The following is a 21,601-nucleotide window of genomic DNA, read 5'->3' as shown; positions in this document are numbered from 1 at the left end:
AACACTTTATGACAGGGGTAGGCAACCTTTTTGAGCCGGGGGCCAGGTTGCTGTCCCTCAGACAACTGGGGGGCCGAAGCCAAAAAATAAATAATTAAATAATTTTTTAAAAAATTAAATATATAAATAAACCAGGACAAATGTAGGACAAAATTTTCAAATGGAAGACACTTTTTTTAAAAAATGGAGGACACGCAAAAAAATTTGCTGATTTTTTTTTTAATGTTAATATAAATGCATGTTTCTGAGGCTTCTATAGACAATTGCCCCCCAAAGGCCCCGGCGGCAATTGGTGGCAGGACCAGGCTGGGGCCAGTCCCAAGGCCTTGCCGGGCCGCATCCGGCCCGCGGGCCGCAGGTTGCCTACCCCTACTTTATGAGATTAGGGAGAGGAAGAACTTTTAATTTTCCCTTTTTCCATTAAAAAAACAAAACAAAGCCAGAACACTTTTCCTCTCAAATGTGGAGAAATGTGTGGCTAAATTCTTCAAAAATGCCATTGACATGAACTTCTTCATTTTCACCATCCAATTGCATCTGCTAAATTTAAGAGGGGCAGCTGTTCCCAGTGCAGAGAGGTGCTGTTTTTGTCATAGATGCTAAAGATGAGAAGCATATCAGAAAAAAATAGGTGGTGGCCTCAGTTTACCCCTAATAAAGTTGGGGAAACAAGGGTTCAAATCCAGACTTGAAAAGCCCTAGGCCTGGGTGGACACATCTGTCTACTTCGGTTTCTCCCATGTTAAGTTTGTTTCCAAAAAATCCTCATGTCCTCTCCATCCTCAATTTGAAGAATTTGGGAAAATTCTGATAAAAATGGAAGTGACAGAATTCTCACCCATATGAGATCAAAAACCACTAAATCTGATAGATGAGAAATAGGTCTGCAGTGCCTAGTGTTCCCTGAGGGCAAGGGAACACTCAGTCACTCCTTATACAATACCTTATTTAAAATATGAAGACCAGAATAGGGAGTGGTGCAGACATTCCAGCAAAAGGTGTGTGTGGGAAAGAGAAGAAAAGATGGGTGATAAAGCATGAGTTAGCAGTTGTCTTATTATGTGAGACCAGGTGGCCCTGCATCTAAAGCTGCATCTACACTGCAGAATGCAGTTTGCCATCTCTTTAACTGCTATGGCTCAATGCTATGGCATTTGGGGATTTGTAATTTTATTTTTTATTTTTAATTAATAAATTTGTATTAATTTCAAACAAAAACAAACAACTGTAACAGACATCCAAACTCCACATAAACATAACACTCCAAAAGAAAACATATTGCAAATGTATATAAAGAGATATCTGCTAATATGATTTATAAAATACCATCAAGAGACAAAAACCCACCACCCCTCTGTCCCCCTCCTATCTCCCAGCATCTTATAATTTTAACTCTTAATAGATTTAATACATACATACATACATAATGCCATCAAAATAAATCAAAGCACACCAACTTGCAGTAACCTCCTCATGCACTCATCATCCTTCTTCTGCAATCATCTTCTTATCATCCTATCCCACGCTTTCTTTCCAACCCCTTCCTTAATCTACTAACATGTTAGTCTGTCCATTTCTATTGCTTCATATAATTTTATTAGTCAGACATGGTTTGTGGGAATGTCTCCCATTTTCCATTTTTGTGCATATGTCATCCTTGCTGTAGTTATCATGTAATAAATTACCTTTCCAAATTTCTTTTCTAAACTGTCTTCCAATATTCCTAATAAAACTAATTCTGATTTTAGTTAGATATTCATGATACTATTTATAAGCTCCATTACTCCCATCCAATATTTTTTAACTCGTGGACACTTCCACCAACAATGGTAAAAGTTCCCCCTCTCTTCTCAGTCATGTTTTTTCCCATTGTTTCAAGTGAATTGGGTGGCCTATACTTCTTGCCCATTTAATCCTTGGTTCTTTAATGGTTTCTTCTTCCATTTCAATCTTTAGTTTTATAAGATATTTAGCCTTCTCTGTCAGAGTGCTCTGGTGCCACAACAAACGACAAATTCCAGGATTCCATAGGATTGTGCCTTGACGGTTAAAGCTGTGTCAAACTGCATTAATTCTGCATTGTGGCAGGAGCCTATGAGACAAGGGGTGCAAGTGCTGTCAAACTGCATTGTTTCTACAGTGTAGATGTGCCCTAAGCAATTTTCCATAGACAATATCATTTCAGTGGTTGTTATAGAATGTATTTCCCCCCTCCTCCTGATATCTTTAACATAATGTATTGTTCATGGTTTCCACCTTTGTGTGTGTGGCATGGATAAAATCTGAATTCTTTCCTCAAGTGTCAGTAATTCTTTCCTAGTAATTTTTGTTAACTGCTAAGTGAAGTGAGCCCAAATTATTTTCCATGCCCACATGAAAACAGAAAATGCCCCACACAAAATCCCACAAACTTCTCCCCCAGTAATATAAATGGAATAAATATTTTAGTTCAATTTTTAACCATTCTCTATCTTTTATGAAACCCATTTCATATCTAACCCTTCATTTCAAAAGTCTCTTCATACAAAGAGAAGGTATGGATAGATTTTTTTTCCAGACAGGATATTTTTTGTGTGCTGTTGATATTTTAGAGACAGTGCTCAGTCATCGAGTTCCCACCTGTAGCCTCTGAAGTGTTAAATCCAACATTACCACCAGGTATTGGCTTGTTTTGTCACATGTGTGAAGTCTGGCAGATTAAGAAGAGTGGAAGAGGCCCATTTTGACTCATTACATGCTTTCAGATTCATGAAATTTGTACTTTGGAAAGTAAAGGGAGGGTGTGGGTGTTGATAGATGTTCTAGTATGCTTAAGTAATATCCAACACAATAAGACATGAAGCAATATAAGTCCCACAGGGCTCTTCAACTGGTTCAAAACCAGGCACATGCATGTGCATGCTTGCATCCACGACGACCTTGCCAAAAAAAAAAAAAGCTTGTTGTCACATATGGCTGATGTTTCATGTAGGAAACAGTCCTTGCATATAACTTAGCAAACCTCTGTAACATAAACATATTCTTCCCCTTTTCCCCTTGTTACACAAAATATTTCCAATTCTGAATTTCTTTCTTCAATCCCAAATAGTTTCATATCCCAAATTCCCCCTAGAAGGACCCATTGCTACACTATGGGCCCGTACAGACAGGCCAAAATAAAGCTGCTTCGGGTCACTTTGGAGGTATGCTGATTAAATGACACATGCATCTTAAGAGGCCAGAAGATGGACCAAAGCTGCGCTCCAGTCCTTAAGACTGAAGCATGCTTTTGGTGCAGCTTCCAGACTCTTAGGATGCATGCATCATTTAAACATCATACCTCCAAAGTGACCCAAAGCAGCTTTATTTTGGCCTGTCTGTATGGGCCCTATAATTGCCTGTTTTCAACCCATCCTAATTTATGGCTGCCTTCGTTTAATTCCTTTTGAGTTTTAATATTCTGTTTTGCAATTTGCCCTTTCAGTATATCTTTGTAGGTGCACCATTTCCCTTCTCTATACATTTCTTTTCCACACACATTTTTTTCCAGGAAACGGTATTTGTGGAAAATACAAAACCTATGCATGATATCTGCACACATGAATTTTCCTTAAATCAATCCTGAAGTACAAGGGCGGAAAGCCTTGTAAAAACTTCACAAATACTCTTGGAATCTCACACAACAGGGTGGAAAAAATTGAAATTGTCCTTGCACCGAAGAACAAAATGAAGGAAGGTTGACATCCCTATAGGGCTGTGCTTCTTTTCATTCCCTTGTATCCTGTCTCTCCTTTTCCCAAGAAACATGAGAAGTGGTACTAGTAATTTAAAGAGGCATGAGGTAATGAGAGGAAATGGTTGCCCATCACTTTCCTCCACTGGCTCACAGTTCCTTCCACTAGCAGAAGGAAGCCTGCTCTTTGTGGTAGAACATGTCTGGTTCTGGCTCTAGGTAGCTCCATCTTAGCTGCCTGCAATTTTTATGTATCCCTTAAGAAATGACTTTACAGCTATTTCCATAACAAGTTGTGTGTAGACAAAACAAAGCCAAATCAAGACCACCTAATTAATCTGATTGTTTTTATTGCTTTCAGAATACTTGCAATTAACAATTTGAATGAATAAACAAATGAGAGGTTGAAGTTGAGGAGCTAGAGACTTGAAAAATTAGCTGAGTAAACAAGATCTTTATTAAACAGTAAAACAAAAGCAAGCTATTTATTACAGGTATACTCTGCTGTAAAGAGTGGTCTGCCAATAACTGCTTACTGCCTTGACTTTAATAAAGGTACACAACCTTTTCCAGTCTGGGCTCTGAGTAAGGTTTTAGCAGTATCTGAATTCAACCCTACACTTTTAATCCTGAGAATGCCTAAATACCCTAAACACACCAGATCCCATGTGATCATTTAAGCTAAGCAGGGCCAGCTCTGCTTAGTATTTGGATGGGAGACTGCCAATGAATACTAGGTGGTGTAGGCTATATTTCAGAGAAAGGAACTGGGAAAACCACCTTTGAGTATTCCTTGCCTAAGAAAACCCAATGAAATTGAAGTGTCATCATAAGTCGATAGGCAACTTGAAGGCACATACACCCAACCCACACCCACACCATGTTTTAAGCAGCCTTGTTCTAGTTGAGCTTGTGACCTTCTGTGATTGCATTACAAAGTGGATGAAACTAAACTGTAAAATTTAAGCCTTCTTGAATTGTGAGTCTGTAACCTAGCTCTGCATGTTCATATGCAGCTCACTTTTTTATGATATGCAGTATTTTTCCATCCCAGAAAGATGTAGGAGGAAAACACTACATGAGTAGTCTAAGTGGTTTTGACAGTGTGGTTTTGACAGTCACATACTAGATATTGGGGATGTAAGTTTTCACTAATTTTGTTCTCAAAGAAGCATTTAGTAATTTTAGCAAATTTCTTCTGTTTGAAAACTGCACAGTTCAGAAATTATTCTGTACAGAATTCACTCATGCTGTTTCTTGTGCAGAAAACAAAATTTTCTTCGCAACATTTTCTGTGAAATACAGAGCTGGGGAATGACAATAAGTAGCGACAATAATATATATTCATATTTATATAAAAATGTTTAGCCCTATTTTCCACCATAAAGTCTCCCAGGTCCCTCAAAGGCTAAAACATAGTAATAAAAACAATGTTGAAAAATTAGTAGTGACAATATAGTCACACAATAAAATAGCAGCTCAAACTGTAACAAAATTCTAGAACCAGAGAGAACAGCTTGGAGTTTGTACATGTTCTGAGTTTGGATTAATTCAGCTGAATCTCAAAACTGTTATTAATAGTTACTGGAATGGATTGAGGCTTGTATGAAGGGAAAAGATAAGGAGTTATATATATGAGCAAAATGATTGTTTGTATCATCTGTTATAAAGTGAAAGCATGATAACAGTGGTAATGGAAAGTTGCAGCCCTCCAGTTAAGTAAAATGATACATTTATTTTTAGTGTTCTTTGTACAAAATGTGTACCTTAGGAATAGTATAGTACATGGTCCCCTGCTTAATATTGACACATTTATGTCATGTTTTCTTTTGAGTATCACTGCTAAAACCAGGAAGCTTTGACATTTCATTCACTTACCCCATGTGCTGAGCTACTAGAACTCCAGTATGGAAACTTTCCTCAGAAGTGAAATATTCTCAGGCCCTAGATTAGTCCCAACTATCCATTCTGTCCCTTTGGGACAGGAAGTGCTATAAAATGCTTCCTGTTTAGGCTGGGATTTTTGCTAACTAAGAGCTGTCTCTGGTGAATTTCTCAGCTTGATCCCTTTGCAATAATCTTTTGGCTAGAGCTTAGAAATATTAGTGTGAGTGCTAATATTGTAAAAGAATAATTGTAAAAGGAATGGTAAAAGAATAAAAATTTGTTGATATTTAACATTTACATATTTTTTTTAAAACAGCACATTTGTTTTTATCAGCTGTATCATTTTTTAAAAAATGACTAGACATATCCACTTGATTGTTTTGTTGTTGTGTGCCTTCCAAGTCAATTTTGACTTATGACAACCCTAAAGCAAACCTATCATGGGGTTTTCTTGGCAGGATTTCTTCATAGAACGTCTTCTGAGGCTGAGAGAGAGTGACTTGTTGAAGGTCATCCAGTGAGCTCCATGGCCAAGCCAGGACTAAACCCTGGTCTCCAGAGTCATAGCGCAACACTCAAACCACTGCACCACACTGGCTCAGAAATGTCCACTAGTTGGTTAAAATAGTCAGAAACGTTTCATTGTTATATAGAAGCAATGTCAGTGAAGTTTAACAGTTAAGGTAATGAATTTGAAAACTGTCAACGAAAATGCATAATTATTTAGAGGTAATGAATTAAGCTGTAATCCTGTTGATGCACAATGACAAGAGTCCCCCAAGAGTCTTTCATACTACACCATGATAGCAGTTCTGAGTCCACTTTAACTGCCATGGCAAGCTATTAAGGGGACATTGTTCTGTTTCGGGAGGGGTACTTCAGATTCTTTGCTAGAGAGCTCTATGGCCTTGTCAAACTATGTACCCAGAATTCCATAGGATGTTGCCATGGCAGTTAATGTGGAATGGTAACCCTGAAGTTGTGTAGTGTGAAAGAGCCCCAGTAATCTGCCAGCTCTGAGAAGCATTTTTCCTCCTGACTCTACTGCCTGCATCTGTGTCTACTCCATTAAGGTGCACCAACTGAATTCTGCCAACCTTAATTTTTAACAAATTCTTTTCAAGCTTTATTGCTTGAAGAACATCTGGTTCTTGGCTTACTTCTAACAGCTGCCCACATCTTAGCCCTGACAAGTTCCTGCATATCTTGATATGTTAGTCCACATTCCCAAGCCAGTAATTTCTGATGCCACATGGCTGTAATCTACAGTATGCAGCAGCTGCTGTCTGAACTTCGGCTTTGCTCTAGCATTTTAGTCTTCATCCTTCAGCAACTGGTGCAAGTTGACAGTGACAGGCAAAGGTGAATACACATGGAAGACAGCAGGCAATATTTATGCTGTCAATTTCCCACTGTTCACGTTACCTCACCTTTTCAGACATGCCTGTTCTTGACAACATTCTTAGTCTTTCTCAAGGAACCATTGGACCAAGAGACAGTCAAATGTGGCCTCGTTTTTTAACCACGTGCATATTTATTAACTTATTTAGGCAGCTTGACCATACCACTTGCAGTGGTGTATAGCAGCTTTTGCAACTCAGACATAATGATTTGTTGTGTGGAGCAGTGGGGATATCGAAGTGCCTGATCCATAAAACACCTCAAGACTTACCATTAGGCCATCAGATACAGCTTTCTTATTTCATTTAGAGCAAACAAGAATGTGGCACTGAACACATTCTCCCATGAGTCTCATAAATAAATGAAATCAGGAAATATAATACTAACATTAAGTTCTATTGCTATTTATAATTTCATTTATTATATTTTAGCACAAAAGTGAGCAGCTGTTTATCTCTTAAGGCTGAATTCCCTCAGATGTAATCTCTTGGAGGCCAGAAGCTGGTGATGTGTGATGCTAGAGCCACAGAATGCACCCACCCCCACCAAAAACCTAGCCCCATTGCCCCTTCCTTTCTACCCATCTAGCAGCTTCCAAAATTAGGCTGAGAAATAGATCACATCAGGCCAAGGGCCAAGTATGCCAACACTTGGTTTTGAGATCTTTAGAGAAAAAGCTACCAGCCATCCTTAACGGAAAAAACCCACACCTTTATATGCATTAAAAAAACAGGGGTGGCTGTTAGCTCTCATGTTAGTGGGACAGTGAATCCATTCTAGGTTTTCACTAGCTTGAAACTGCCCAAGAGTGCTTTCATATGTTGACTTTGGGGAGTCTTTGGGTACCTATATTTTTCCCATGAGTCAAATTGTAGGTTGTAAGAGTGTGGGGGTGGGGAGAGATATAAGCATGTGAGGAGAAATATTAAACCTCTGAGCTGAGGTCGCAGTCAGTTTGTTCCATTCCTGTGCAGTTGGTATTGAACTTTGGTCCATCCTGATCACAAATGATGTGCAGTTGTGCCATTAGTGCTCACACATGCACTTTCAAATTTGAGGCCCGTCCTCTGATCTTCTAATTGACATTTCTGAGTAATCAGTATGCATAGATGCATACATGTGGACAGGCCACAAAAAATGTCAGTGTGCTGCTTATCTTCCACCCTATTCTGCAGTGCTGATGAATGTAGCATAAATCACTGAATGTTTCCAGACTACATCTGTTCCACATTAAGAACATTCAGGTCAGTAGTTCACTTTATCAGTCTTTTAAGGTTAGGCTTAACTGGGATGGTCAGTTTACTGACCTACTCTTGTTGAGTATTCAGCATAGTACAGATTACTGAAGTGTTGACTAATGACAGTATTCAGTGTGATTAGGACTAGGCAGTCCCTTCCTTAGGCAGTAATCCTTAGTATTAAATAGATTTATCAAATGTCTCCACATTAGCCTTCTCCAAACTGGCATACTTGAAACATATATTGGATTTTGTTGTGGTTAGTTGCCATCAAGTTTCCCTAACTTTAATTTAGGGAAACCTTGTGAATGAGAGACCTCTAAGTCATCTTGTCATCTACAGCCCTGCTCATGTCTTGCAGACTCAGGGCTATGGCTTATTTGAACAAGTCTTTCTATCTATAATGCAGTCTTCTTCTTTTCTTACCTTCAATCTTACCAAGCATAATTATCTTTTCTAGCGAGTCATGTCTTCTCATGATATACCCAAAGTACAACAGTCTCATTTTGGCTTCTACGGAGAGTTCAGAAGTGTGATCCTATCAGGCAAGCTGCTATGCTGCTTCTAGCAGTGCTGTGAGCAGGGTCTTTCGTGTCAGTCAGGCTTTTGTTTAGGAGCCAGACTAAATGTGCCAAAGAGCTACTGGGCAGCAGTAGTCAGGGATGGGGGTGACACTGGCAGAGGATTTTGTAATCCATGTATTGGGTTACAATTTGCATAATTCTCAGCATCATGGAATGTGTAGCCCAACACATCTAGAAGGAATTGTTTGCTTCTATTTTCAAAATGTTGGAAGTTATATTTATGTATCCACATGATTTTTAAGTCATGGTTCAACTCTTCTTGCCTTCCGGTCAAATTAAACAAAATTATGCTCAATATTTAGAAGAGGTACTCCCTCAGTGGATGACTGATGTTTGCTTATCATAGCACATGTTTGTCCTCAGGTACTTATTTCACATTTATCCTGCTTTGTTTTGTGATTGGTCTTGAGAGGTAAACATGAGCTTAATTTGGAAGCTTTGGCTTCACAGGCTTATTGTATAGGAAGAAAAATTGATTTACAGCAGGGCACATGTTTCCCCCTTAATATTTAATTCAGTGCTCAGTCTTGGTTGCAAATTTCCAGTGTGAGGTAGGGAAAAGTTTGAACCAGAAAGCTGTGGAAAGATTGCTCAGTTGAATGAAGCAGACTGTGAAAAACAATTTTGTCCCTTAAGTGCACTTGCTTATTGCCTAGACATGGTGCCCAGAGAGGCAAAACTGTCTTGTTTTTGAGAGGCAGGTTTCTGTTCCCCACTATTGGGTATAACACTGCCTGTGCTCCATATTTTGATTTCATAGCTAGCTGTCGCTTTCTCTTTTCTTTTTTTGTTCAGTGGACCAGAGGGTGACAGTAATTGAACTCTACAGAGGACTGATGGGGGAAAGCACTTACTGTTGAGGAGACATAAAATTGCCACAAAGGATTCCTAATGAATGTGTCCTTTGTTCCATTGGTGATTTTAAGTGATTAATAAATTAAACATGCTGCAAGAACAATTTGATTCTATTTGCATTTTTGGTATAACAATCAAGACCCATAATCAGAGCTGAAATTTTATTCATTTGTTTATTTGGTTTATATCCCATTTTTCTCCATAGAGACTCCAAGGCAGCCTAGACTTACTCAGGTTTTTAATAAGAATAGGTGATGTGCAAATGACTATTTGCAAGCAGACAAAAAAAATTGCTAAAGTTGTGGTACAATGAGCATAGGTGTGGCAGACATCTGGAAATGTGTTTTTAATATTATTCGCCAGCAACAATTTACTTGCAATAGTATTTTATAAATACAACTACTTAATAGATTCATTTTTAAAATTTTATTCTTACAAGATATAATATACAAAATAATAGTATTCAAAATAGTCATTGAACTTAGTTATTCAAATATATACATATTTACAACTGACTTTCCATGTTCGTCTAGTTTGTATGCTCTTTTATCACTTAAATCTTATTGTCTTCAATTCATATGTAATATTTTACCAATTCTTCTATGTGTTAAACCACCGACTTAATTAGTCTTGATCACTTAATTCATACACTTAGCATTGTGGTAAGTTTAATTTTTCTTCTTACAGTACAATAGTATTGGGGCCCAGTCCTGTTCTACTTTATGTATATTTAGTCTTTTTAATCTAGAAGTTTATATATGTAGTGTGTGTGTGTGTGTGTGTGTGTACACTCTCATCATATCCAATAGTTTCCACATCTAATCATTTACTGAAGGTGCCATTGTTGTTTTCCTTTTCCCTTTTTTTTTTTTTTTTTTTTTTGCCAAAATCAGGCTCGCATTTTTAAAAGACCTAGCCATGAAATGTTTCATGTGTATTATCTAAGAGAATGGAGAAACAATTTCCAGCTCCAGTTTCTCATTTGAATGCTTCGTTTAGATGCATATACAGCAGCCAATGACTGCAGGATGTGTAAAACTGAAATTTTATAAAAGCAACCTGCACAGACACGAAAGCCTATGCAAGTGACTCAGCAAAGGACAAGAACAGCAGGTTTGGAGATTTACCTATACTGGTGGGAGCATGGGGCTGTAGCAGACTACTGAAGTTTCTCTCTCACTACACATTCATAGCATTTTTATTCCACTTTAATTGCCATGGCAACATCCTTTGGAACCCTGGCATTTGTTGTTTGGTGAGGTCCAAATTCCTCATGAACCTACAAATCCCAAGGTTCCATGGGACAGACCTATGCTGGTTAAAGTAGTATCAAAGTGCTGAAATCACCTACTGTATCTGAACAGTCACGTTTCAGAAAAACTGTAATTGCCCTCCCAAACAAAGTAGCTATCTGAAACCAATTCTGCCAGTCTCCCTTGATTGTGGAGAGTTTTGTCTGCTGCTTCTTGTAAGGTTTAAAAAGGTGATTGTGACTTTCAGGTTGCTGGATTAGCTGGCACAACACATGAGAATGTTACTTTTTTTAGACTACAGCTTCTGGAATTATCCAAAAGGATACCCTTTTCCAGAGCTGGTAGGATGCTGTTTTACCTTATTTGCCTTTAGTTTTGCTGGATATTGTGAATGTACAGTATTGCTGAAAATTGCAAAATAGTTTTATTGCTGTATTTATTTTTAATTTTTTAAACCAATGTTCTGAGCATGTAGAGTAGACGGAAAGAAAGAGGAGGAAATTAGGACTGCTATGCCAAATCCATCTTTTCTGTATATAGAAGGGCCATTTTCCAGCAGAGTCACTGGCATACGCTAAGGGGACATGGGAGTGTTTGCAACATCTCAATTAAACAGGAAAAGAGATTAAAGCTACCATAAGAGTAAACAAGGATGGGCAGACTATGATTAGGAATTAGACACAGCTCCTAGGTGTTTGGAGATCCTGTCTATCTCTAGAGCTTAGCTGCAGTTTAAGGCAAAAGAAAGATCCTGAAAGGGTGGTGAAATGGAATCAGAATATATATGCAAAGTCCCCAGCAGGAATCTCTGTGGGCTGCACAGTAACATAATAGGAAGAAACATTGCCCAAGGGATAGCATAGCAGAAGAAAGAAATGGGAACCGGCTATAAATTGAGAGAGGGGAGGAGAATTGCCTGCAACAGGTACTACAGAAAGACTTTCACCAGGCAGCAAATAGACTGGAAGGAGACCCCTGGACAGTGTTTGGGGAAAATATACTTTCAACTAAAAACCATAGCATATACTTGACTATAAGCTGACCTCATGTATAAGTCGAGGGGAGATTTCGGGGCCACAACTATGGGTTTTGATAAGACTCATGGATAAGTCGAGGGTAGAACTTAGAGCATGTAACAAAGAATCTAAAGGATGAAGCAAAAGAAAACAATGCCAGAGAACTTTAAAAATTCCAGCAGGCATTGCTGTATGTGCTCACCCTAAAACCTTTTTGGATGGCTTGCCTTTCACCAGAGGATGGTTCTTTTTTACATATGATTTAAAGTACAGTATTTACATTGATGTGTGGATAAGCCGACTCTGGGTTTTTTGGATCACTTTTTGACTAAAATTTCTAGACATATATTAGTATATACAGTAAACTCCCCTGGCCAACCTGGGCAGTGGCTCTGAGACTTTCAGCTGGAATTGAGAAATTAATTTCTATGGTTCTATGTTGGTCTGTTCCAAGCAGATCTAGTAAAACAAATGTTTTGTTTTGTTTTTTTAATTACAGTTCTCAGCTACCATGTTAGTTGGGGGTTCCTAGCAGGTATAGTCCATAGTAATTTTTCTGAGCTCAGATTTTTAGACTTTTTACTATAATGACACTACATGTGCCTCTCAGAGTTTAGCATGTTTGTTACCAGTTATATCTTACTATCCAAAAAATCGGAGGTATATGCTGATTTCATGACTTTGCCCTGTACATAAAACCATTAAACCTGGGATATATGTTTCCCAGGATTCTGAATGCAGCATTGTGACACCTTGTTTTTGGCAGAGACTGTTGAAAAATAGAATCTTAGTTACAGATGTGATATCTCAACAGTTGAATACCATGCTCTTTGTGATATGCAGGAGGTTATTTATTTAAGATGCATTAAAAAGATGTCAGAAAATGAGAGCCTGGAAGAAAAATGATCATAGGAGATGGTGGCAGCTGTGGAGCCCTAGTCACATGGCATGACAATGAAGGAGACCAGACTGCATGCCACTTTAAGGCTTCCCTACCTTGGGCAGAAAAAGACGTGTATGTGTATAGGTGCCTGCAGGTTCCTGTCATCTTACGGTGACACCATGAATTTCATAGATTTTCTTAGGCAGAAGAATCAGGGGTAGTTTTGCCAGTTCTTTCCTCTGTAGTGTAACCTACAGGACCTGGTAGCCATTAGGGACCTCCCATCCAAGTACTTAGTAAAGCTGACCCTGCTTATCTTCCAAGATTAGTCAGGATCTGGTACCACATTAGAGAAACATAGGCATAGTTTAATACACACTACTATCTAACAGGATGGCTTCTCACCTCCTTGATGCATGTTTTTGGTTGCCTCTATATGGGAGGGTCTTCTGTAACATCCATTAGCCCACTCTCCTAGTTGATGGCTCCCTCACTGTCAAACACAACCCTGCTTCCTGTCCATCTCCAGATGCTCTACCCTCTGTAGAAGAGTGCTTATGACATCTCACTGGCCCATATGGGTTTAAGTAGATCAGTAAATGGTTTTCTTTCCTTTTATCATACATATTAGTTGCCTTTCTTCTGTGTTCCAGAGATAATCTGGGACTTGGGCTCAAGAGCATTCCTGTACCATCCTAGAAATAGTTAAATGAGTGGATGTCACTCAATAGTTTTTAGTCCTTAACTGGTGTATTTACTTGTTGTTAGAGGCTGCAGAGATTTGCAAACACTAGAAAAACTACTCTCTTTTCTTTTTGAACAATAAAACATTTCCATTTACATTTTTGGTACTACATTGTTCCCCCTCCTCACCGGTTATGAGGTGCAGCCCCAAAAGTAATGTTTCCAAGCTCTATTTTAAGGATAGTAGATTTCTTCTCTCTCCCTTGCAATTTTTGACTTTGTTTTAGGCAAGTGTGGGGGTTGTGCATTGTGACATGTGTGATTAAGCTTTCCCACCAGCACGTTTATTTTTGTGTCTATAATAAGTAGAATGGACAATGTGGCGCTTCCTTTTTGGCCTCTGCTGGCAGCAGAAAGGACCATGCAATTGCCTGCATTCCTCTTGAGGATAAATGCTGCTAAGCTGGGATCACATTGTAAGCAACAATAATTTGAACTGGAAGCAGTAGTTGTACAGAATCTATTATGGCCTTGTCTTTAAACAAACAATGCAATCTGATAACACCTAGAGCAACTAGCATACTTTGCACTTTTGTCCACAAACCACCTGTTTGCTACCTTTTATAGAAATCTCTTATTTAAGACGGATGGATTGCACCTGGTAACAAAACCACTCTGAATGAAGTACAGAACATTTTTTTTTAAATGTAAAATACAAACCTGTAAACAATAAATAATGGGGAGTGTGTCCAGCAGTTAGAGACTCGGATTAAGAGACAAGGACACCAACTGTTTGGAGAAACAAAGTAAAGGCTTTATTATAGAAGCACCATTCTTGGATGGAAAATTTACACAAGATGCTATGCTAGCTTCATTCTAGGGATGAACTCAGAGAGGAATTGGCACAACATCCAGGATAAGTGAGAATAGTGGGGAGGACATTTCAGGTAATTCAAATTATCTAACGCTATTACTACAGCCCACTCTGTGGCATTCTAGACTCTTCAGCACTAAGCACTGTTGTACTAGAGACAGTGCATAATAAAACCAAATAATAACAGTGTAGCATATAACATAAGTGACACCATTTAACTTTATCAGTGATGGACATGTCCAGCCATTCAAAAACTGTGTCAATAGGGCGAGATAGGCAGGCTGCCAAGATTCGTATTGTGACCCCAGGGTGCTTAAATGGAAATAGTTTTTTCACAGTGTTGATTTTCATTTTCTATGATGGTTACCAAAAAGAGCTTATCTTTCTGCAATTCTAGTATAGTCAGAGACCAACTATGGCCCCAATCCAGATGGTTCACCACTGAAAGCTAGGAGATATCATTTAGTCTCATGTAACATGGACTCAAGTAGAAAAACGCCTTGTTATGAAAGGGAGACTGAGGTCCCTTTCACACTACACACTTACAGCACTTTGATACCACTTTAAGCATCACAGCTGCATCCTATGGAAACCTGAGATTTTGTAGTTTAAATGTGATGGAGGGGGTCTCATGACATTTTTTTAAAAAAATTCTAATCTAGAAATTAATCCAATGCCTTTTGGTCTTTTTTGGGGGGGTGTTTTAAAAAGGACAAGAGAACCTTCTCAAAGTCTGCTGCTGGAAGCCTGTGGAATTTCCTTAACACAGGAGGCTAGGCAGGCCACCTCTCTGCACTTCTTTTGCCAGTAGGAAAAGGCTTTTTTATTCAAACAGACATTTATTGATTAATTGTCAGCAGGGACACATTTTAACTTTATTCTTAAGTTTTTAAAACACATTTATACTTTTAAAAAGTGAAGAGTGTTTTAATGTGATGTTATTATCATATTTTTAATCTTAATTTTAGCCTTTCTAAACTACCTGGACCCCATGACAGGAAAAAGGCAACATATAAATCAATCAAATAAACAATTAATAACTTTAATCGAGACAGAAGCTACATTAATAACTTTAAACAAGACAGAAGCTAAGCAAATACAGAGGTTCCACAGAACATCAGTAAGTTCCTTCAGTATTCTGGGATGTAGTGTTTTTTTTAATCTGGTCCTGCAAATTTGAACTCATTTAGGTTAATTAGGTCATTCCAGACTAACTCCTTATCACTCTTAATTTGCAATTCAGATCCCTTGCTAAGGTCTCTGCTGCATGGAAGCACACAGTTCACTTTTTGGGAGAAAACTGAAGCAAAATAGGTATCGAGTAGTTCTGCCTTTTCATTATGATCTGTTAGCCTTTTACCATCCATACTGAATAGTGGTCCCACTGTTGCCTTGGTCATTCTAATGACTCAGATGTATCTGGGCCTCACCTGCCTCCTTTGATTGATTGATTGATTATTGCTCCTTGATTGCCTAGCCAGTCTCAGTTCATTCTGAGCTTTAGCTTTCTTTATACTACCCCTGCAAGCTTGGGCTATACATCTGTACTCTTCCTTAATTTTTTCTTCTATGGGATAGTTTGCAGTTGTGCATTTTGCAATTCCAGCTTCATGAAGTCTTACCCTTGCTGGGTGTCTTTTCCTTTAGCGTATCTAGCCACGGGATTTCACCCATTATTTTCCTGAACTTAATAAAATCAACTTTCATGAAGTCCAAGGTCTATGTTTGACTATACTCTTCTTTGCCCTGTCCTACAATTGTGAATTCTAGCATTATGTGATCACTTCCGCCTGAAGTACGAACTACTTTGATTCCAGTGAACAACTCCTCCCTATTGGTTAGGATCAAGTCCAGGATTGGTGATCCCATTATTCCTTCCTCTATCTTTTGAAATAGGAAATTATCTGCAAGGCACAACAGGCAATTGATAGTGTTCAAAGCAGAAGATGAAACAAAATAATCTTATATATTTTAATAACAATAATAAGAGTTGTTTAGCATATCAAGAACATATGTTTTAACACTTTTTCTAGCTGATCAGATGAGCTGTGTGGGAAAACAGATGGGTTTATGAACACATACTGTAGTTGCCAGGGAACACGGGTGGACTCAAGGCTATGGGTTGAAAATCTCTGCTCTCAGGTATTAGAAAAGTTATCTGTTTAAACAGCAGCTTTCAGAATCCTCCAGCCAGTATAGCCAATGATTGTATTGGCTGGTGGATTCTGGGAGTTGTAATCCATAAAGTAAATTTTCTATCTTCTGCCTACTATAGATCACATCAAGTATGGGAAAGGATAAAGCACCCCTCTTAAAAATACTGTATTGCTGAGTGGAACATTTTAGTTGCAATTTCAAATACAGTTTTGTTGTGTGGGTTATCGTAACTGATTTTCTGACTCTGGAACAATTGTCTCAAAGTGAAAATGCTCCATTTCTTTTTTTTTTCTTTTTTTAGAGTTTCATCATTGTATTTTTTGTTTTGTTTTTTTTCAGGGATAGAGCTCTGCCCTCCCAGTCACCGTTTCATGATCACGATGGTGGCAAGCTTTGTGGCAATGGCAGGCCAGTTCCTCATGCCAGGTTTGGCTGCCCTCTGCAGGGACTGGCAAATTCTCCAGGCTGTCATCATCTGCCCTTTCCTGTTGATGTTACTGTACTGGTTGTAAGTATTTGCAAGTTTCATTTTTAAAAAAAATCAGTGGCAGAATTGGGAATAATTAACATTTTGGACTACAACAGAATTTCTCGCTATTCTGGCTCAGAGATTCTGGAAGCCATTGTCCTAGTAAGTAATTTTCATAAGCTCTGGCTAAGAAGGCAGGATGCCTAATTCTATCAGGAAAGATGGGGTACTTTATAATCCCTTGTATTTTACTTAGTTGGTTGAGGGGCATTTGCATGGAAGAAAACTTGGGAAGAAAGGTAGTGAGGTCTTCTTCTGTTTCCCAGATCCTCTGCAAGTGCCCCACCCCACAGCAGTTGCTCTTATCTGATTTGCTTTCCTTCTCCCCCACAGAAGCTCCAGAAGCTTCAGAGGCCGGGAAGGAGGGGGGAGGCCGCCGCAATCGCGGCGCCCCCCGCGCTCGTTCCCAGCCTCTATAGAGGCCTTGGCCTCCTCAGGGGCCGGGAAGAAGGCCGCAGGGAGGCTGACACGGCCGCGCGCAGGAGGCACTGCCTCCACCTTCGCCTCCTCCACCCCAGGCCGTGCAGCCCTCCTCTTCCTCTACCTCCTCTGCGCAGCCATGCACGGTGGAGGAGGAGGAGGGCAGCAAGGCCGCGGCGCAACCCAGCTGCAACCAGGGTTGTCCCGGTTTTTGGCGGCACCCAGGACAGGAGGGGCCCGGTGCCGCCAAAACCAGGACAATCCTGGTTGCAGCCGGGTTATGGCAACCCTATATGTGGAGGATTCTAGGAATCTCTGTACTGTACTAGGATTCATGACCTAGTAAAAACAAAGAAACTGGTGTAAATAAGCCAGGCATTGCATGGTTTTGCTATCTGGTTAGTTTTACAAGTTTGAATGATTTTTATCCATTTGTATGTGCAATATAAATTGTTGGCTAGCTTTTTTTTCTGCAGAAAAGTGTGGCAACCCTGGTTCAGTACACATTACAGATTTGTTGTTTTTCAAATCAGGAGATGCAAAAATGGCTCTGTTTTTAACATTCCCCCCCCCCCCGTGTACCTATTGCATCAAGTGAAATGTCCCCTCCTTTTAATATATTCTGCTCCTTCCCTGCTGCTGCCTTATATATTCCTTTCTTGGTTATTGATACGAGAAGGTATGGGGAAAATAACACTTTTATTAAAGGGTGGGAGGGGGTTCATTAAAAAAAATCAGAAAAATTGAAAAATGAAAAATGAAAAATTTAATTATTTATTTCATTTTTATGTCACCTTTCTCCCAGAAAGGGATTCAAGATGTCTCACAAGATAGATTAGCATGCTTTACAGTCTGAAAATGATTTTTAGTACTTTAGAAACATAAAATCATTAAGCCTAGATTGGCTTGGCATACAGTGTTTGGTAATATTAAATATTATTCAGAATATAATTTAAAAATTGAACATGTGTTTAAAATTTATGGAGGATGAGGTACAAACGGAATTACAAGGTCCTGAACTGTGCGAAGCACCTAGGCTATAAAGAATGTCTCTGTTTTTGTCAGATTGAGGCACAAGCCAACCCTGCCGCCAATAAAAACGGGGGGGGGGGAATCAACATTAATAATACAGAAAAAGTGTTTTGTTTCCACTAGTTCTGCATAGTGTCTGTCAGACATAGTGCGTTCATTCCCATAAAAACAACTGAGGAAAGGAAACCAAGACCATAGCCTTACACTGAAGTCTTCTTCTTACATGGTTTTTAGAAATGATTTGAGGCAATAAATATGTGAACACCTTGTTTTAAAGATTTAATTCAACATTCTGAAACAAAACATTCCACAATCTTTTTTCCCCTGTCCCCAATTTTTCAGGGGGCGAGGGCTTCAGGGAAAAATAAAGAAAATACAGTATGTGGAGATGGTTTTCCAAACCACTCCCCCCCCCAGCGCCTTTACATCTCTAATCCTGAGATAAACCAACACATTTTGACTTTAGAGATGACAGTTGAAATATATGAACATCTGTCATGGATGTTGAGATTGTCAGGATACAAAAAGCTTCCCTGGGAAAAGAATGAAAACATAATCAAGATAATTTTAGCCTGGCCTAAGCTAACCATTTTCTAGAGAGCAGTAACCCAACAATCATGCATAATTGCAGACCTTACGTATTCAAGGCTCCTTCCTGTTTTTCGAGGAACTCCTCTGGCAGTTTCTCTTTTCTCTGCCTTCCCCTGCTTCTCTCTCTCCCCTTTATGGCACTGCATTCAATTTCTTCTTCATCTGAGTTACACCAGGTCATATCATGATGATGCTGATCACAAAGCTCAAAGAACAGTTCTTCCTGTGTTGACTTGCAGTTTAGAATGAACTGTCAAGGAGCATCCCCAGGGGTTGAGAAAGTTACTTTTTTAAGGCTAGCATGGTCTGTGGTTCCAAGTATTACCCATTTATTTATTTATATCATTTATGTCCTGCCTTTTTTCCCAATAATAAGATTCAAGGCAGCTTACAACATGTTACAAATGATGCAGATTAAAACTCTATTAAAAAAAAACCAGTAATAATTATATAAAGGTTACTTCAAAGACAGTTAAACAATTTATAAAGTTAAAACCATTAAAATTCATTAAAAGTCTGTATACAAACCACAAAACAACACAGTACCATTAAAAGCCCAGCCCATGACTGGCTGAAGAGCAGCACTTTCTGGCTTCATCTATTAGCTAGGAAGCCACTGAAAGGCTGCAACAGCCTCACCCCATCTTGTATCTCAGGAGGTAACTTCATAGCAGTAAAAAGATTGACTAATTCATTAAACACTAGAGGAGCAACTATAGGCACCATGCTTCATCCTTTAGTACCAGAAGTTGTATCTGAGATCAGCTTTACTCTTTCCATCGTCCAGAGAAAGGGTTGTTGTTGTTGTTTACCTCTTTTTTCCTCTTTCCTTTTGTAGTATATGGGTGCATAGAAATGATGCAGTTTGACACCACATTAATTGCCATGATGCCATCCTACAGAATCCTGGGTGTGACCTCTGGGTTTACAGGATTCTTCCCTCCTTACTTGCAGTCTGAGGCTTTTCTTTCCTCATAACTATCCCTTTAACCCTTGGTGCTTTTACTGGCCCAATTCTTTTCCTTATCCATTCACTTAATAAGTGTCTTGGAGATGGCCTCCCAGTATCCTTTCCTATTAAGTGTTTTACTATTTTTGGTAGTGTGCTTTTGATGTTGTTATTTATATTGTTATTTATAAATTACTTCAAGCCACTGCTCTGTAAACAAGAAGAAATATAAGCTTTATTTACAGACAGAACATACGTTTGGCCTCATTCAAACAACATAATAAAGCGATTTTCAAACCGGGTGTAAACCAGTTTAAAGGGCCCTTGTTCACACTTGCACCGGATTTCTGGTGCAGTTTGCTGGACACTAGTTAAACTGGTTCTTCCAAATCCATGGCATTCCACACATCTTTTTTCAGTGCAAGTGTGAACACGCTATGGATTGGATTCGGTTCCCTGTGGCACAGTCACTCCTGTGACGCAACTCCATTTTGATTCAGTGCTATTAATGAATGTGAACATTCATTAATAGCACTGAAATTGAAATGGGCAGATTTAATCACAATTTGAATAGTGTGAACATCTATTTGACGCTAAAGCGCTTCATCAGTTTAGCTCAAAAATCGGTTTATTGTGTACACATACACATGCAAACACTGAGTAAAGGCATGTAAAGAGAGTATAGAAAAGAGGAGATTTTTAAAGGAAAGCTTTTATTTTAACCAGACGATCTTACAATGGCAAAAAGGTATCTTCTATGTGAAGGGGACATTCCTTCAAGTGTTACTTAAGAGCAGTTACAAAAGCAGCCTAAGTGATGTTCAGCTAAGTTTAGGAGGAGCATGAGTCCCAAAGCAACTAGCTGAACATTTTTATACTACTGATAAAACAGATGGTGTTCTGGATCTTGGATGCTCATGGGAAGCTGGACCCCTTTGTCCAGCCTACAGCCAAGCTTCCCTTGGGACTCTGAGGCAAGTGGCACCTCCTCTCCCTCTCTATCAGTACCAGAGTCTCCCTGTCAGTGCCTCATGGCACCATGTTTTATAACCTAGAAGCATTCCAAAGCTTCCACATGTCTCCTGAAACTGGACACCCTCATTGGGCAATTGTCTCTTGTTATCTCTGTTGCCCATACGTGATTCTGACCCCCAATAAATGTAACTTAAAACTACTGAATTATTAGCCCTTTGCTTTAGCCCTTTGTTTATCAGGAAGCAGGATTATACTTCCAAACTGTATTGACCAGATAATGGGAGAGCCCATTGTCACAATTAGCAATAGCAACAGCATTTACATTTCTGTACTGCTTCATAATGAACACTAAGCAGTCTCCAAGCGGTTTACAATGTGTAAGCCAATTGCCCACAACAAGCTGGGTACTCACTTTACCGACCTAAGAAAGGATGGAAGGCTGAGTCAACCCTGGAGCCCTCAGGATTGAACTCACAAGATTGTGGCTGCAGTACTGGCATTTAACCACTGTGCCACTAGGGTACTAAGGTTGGCACCAGTTGGCCCTTCAGGAGGAGGGAA

At 39.1% G+C, this 21,601-nt stretch overlaps 1 protein-coding gene across 2 annotated transcripts in view; it reads left to right on the top strand.

Annotated features, from left to right (window-relative positions):
• Nucleotides 1–21,601, top strand: part of SLC22A23 (solute carrier family 22 member 23) — a 135,540-nt gene that overhangs the window by 82,954 nt on the left and 30,985 nt on the right. For both annotated transcript variants that reach the window (XM_042461551.1, XM_042461550.1), the window contains exon 4: nt 16,884–17,052. In XM_042461551.1, coding sequence (XP_042317485.1) covers nt 16,884–17,052 — 169 coding nt within the window. The remainder of the gene's footprint in view (nt 1–16,883; nt 17,053–21,601) is intronic.

This window comes from Sceloporus undulatus, chromosome 4 (assembly GCF_019175285.1).
Source record: "Sceloporus undulatus isolate JIND9_A2432 ecotype Alabama chromosome 4, SceUnd_v1.1, whole genome shotgun sequence".
NCBI classification, from domain to species: domain Eukaryota; kingdom Metazoa; phylum Chordata; class Lepidosauria; order Squamata; family Phrynosomatidae; genus Sceloporus; species Sceloporus undulatus.
The sequence above is the reverse complement of the archived record's forward strand: the minus strand, read 5'-3'. Positions and strand labels throughout refer to the sequence as shown.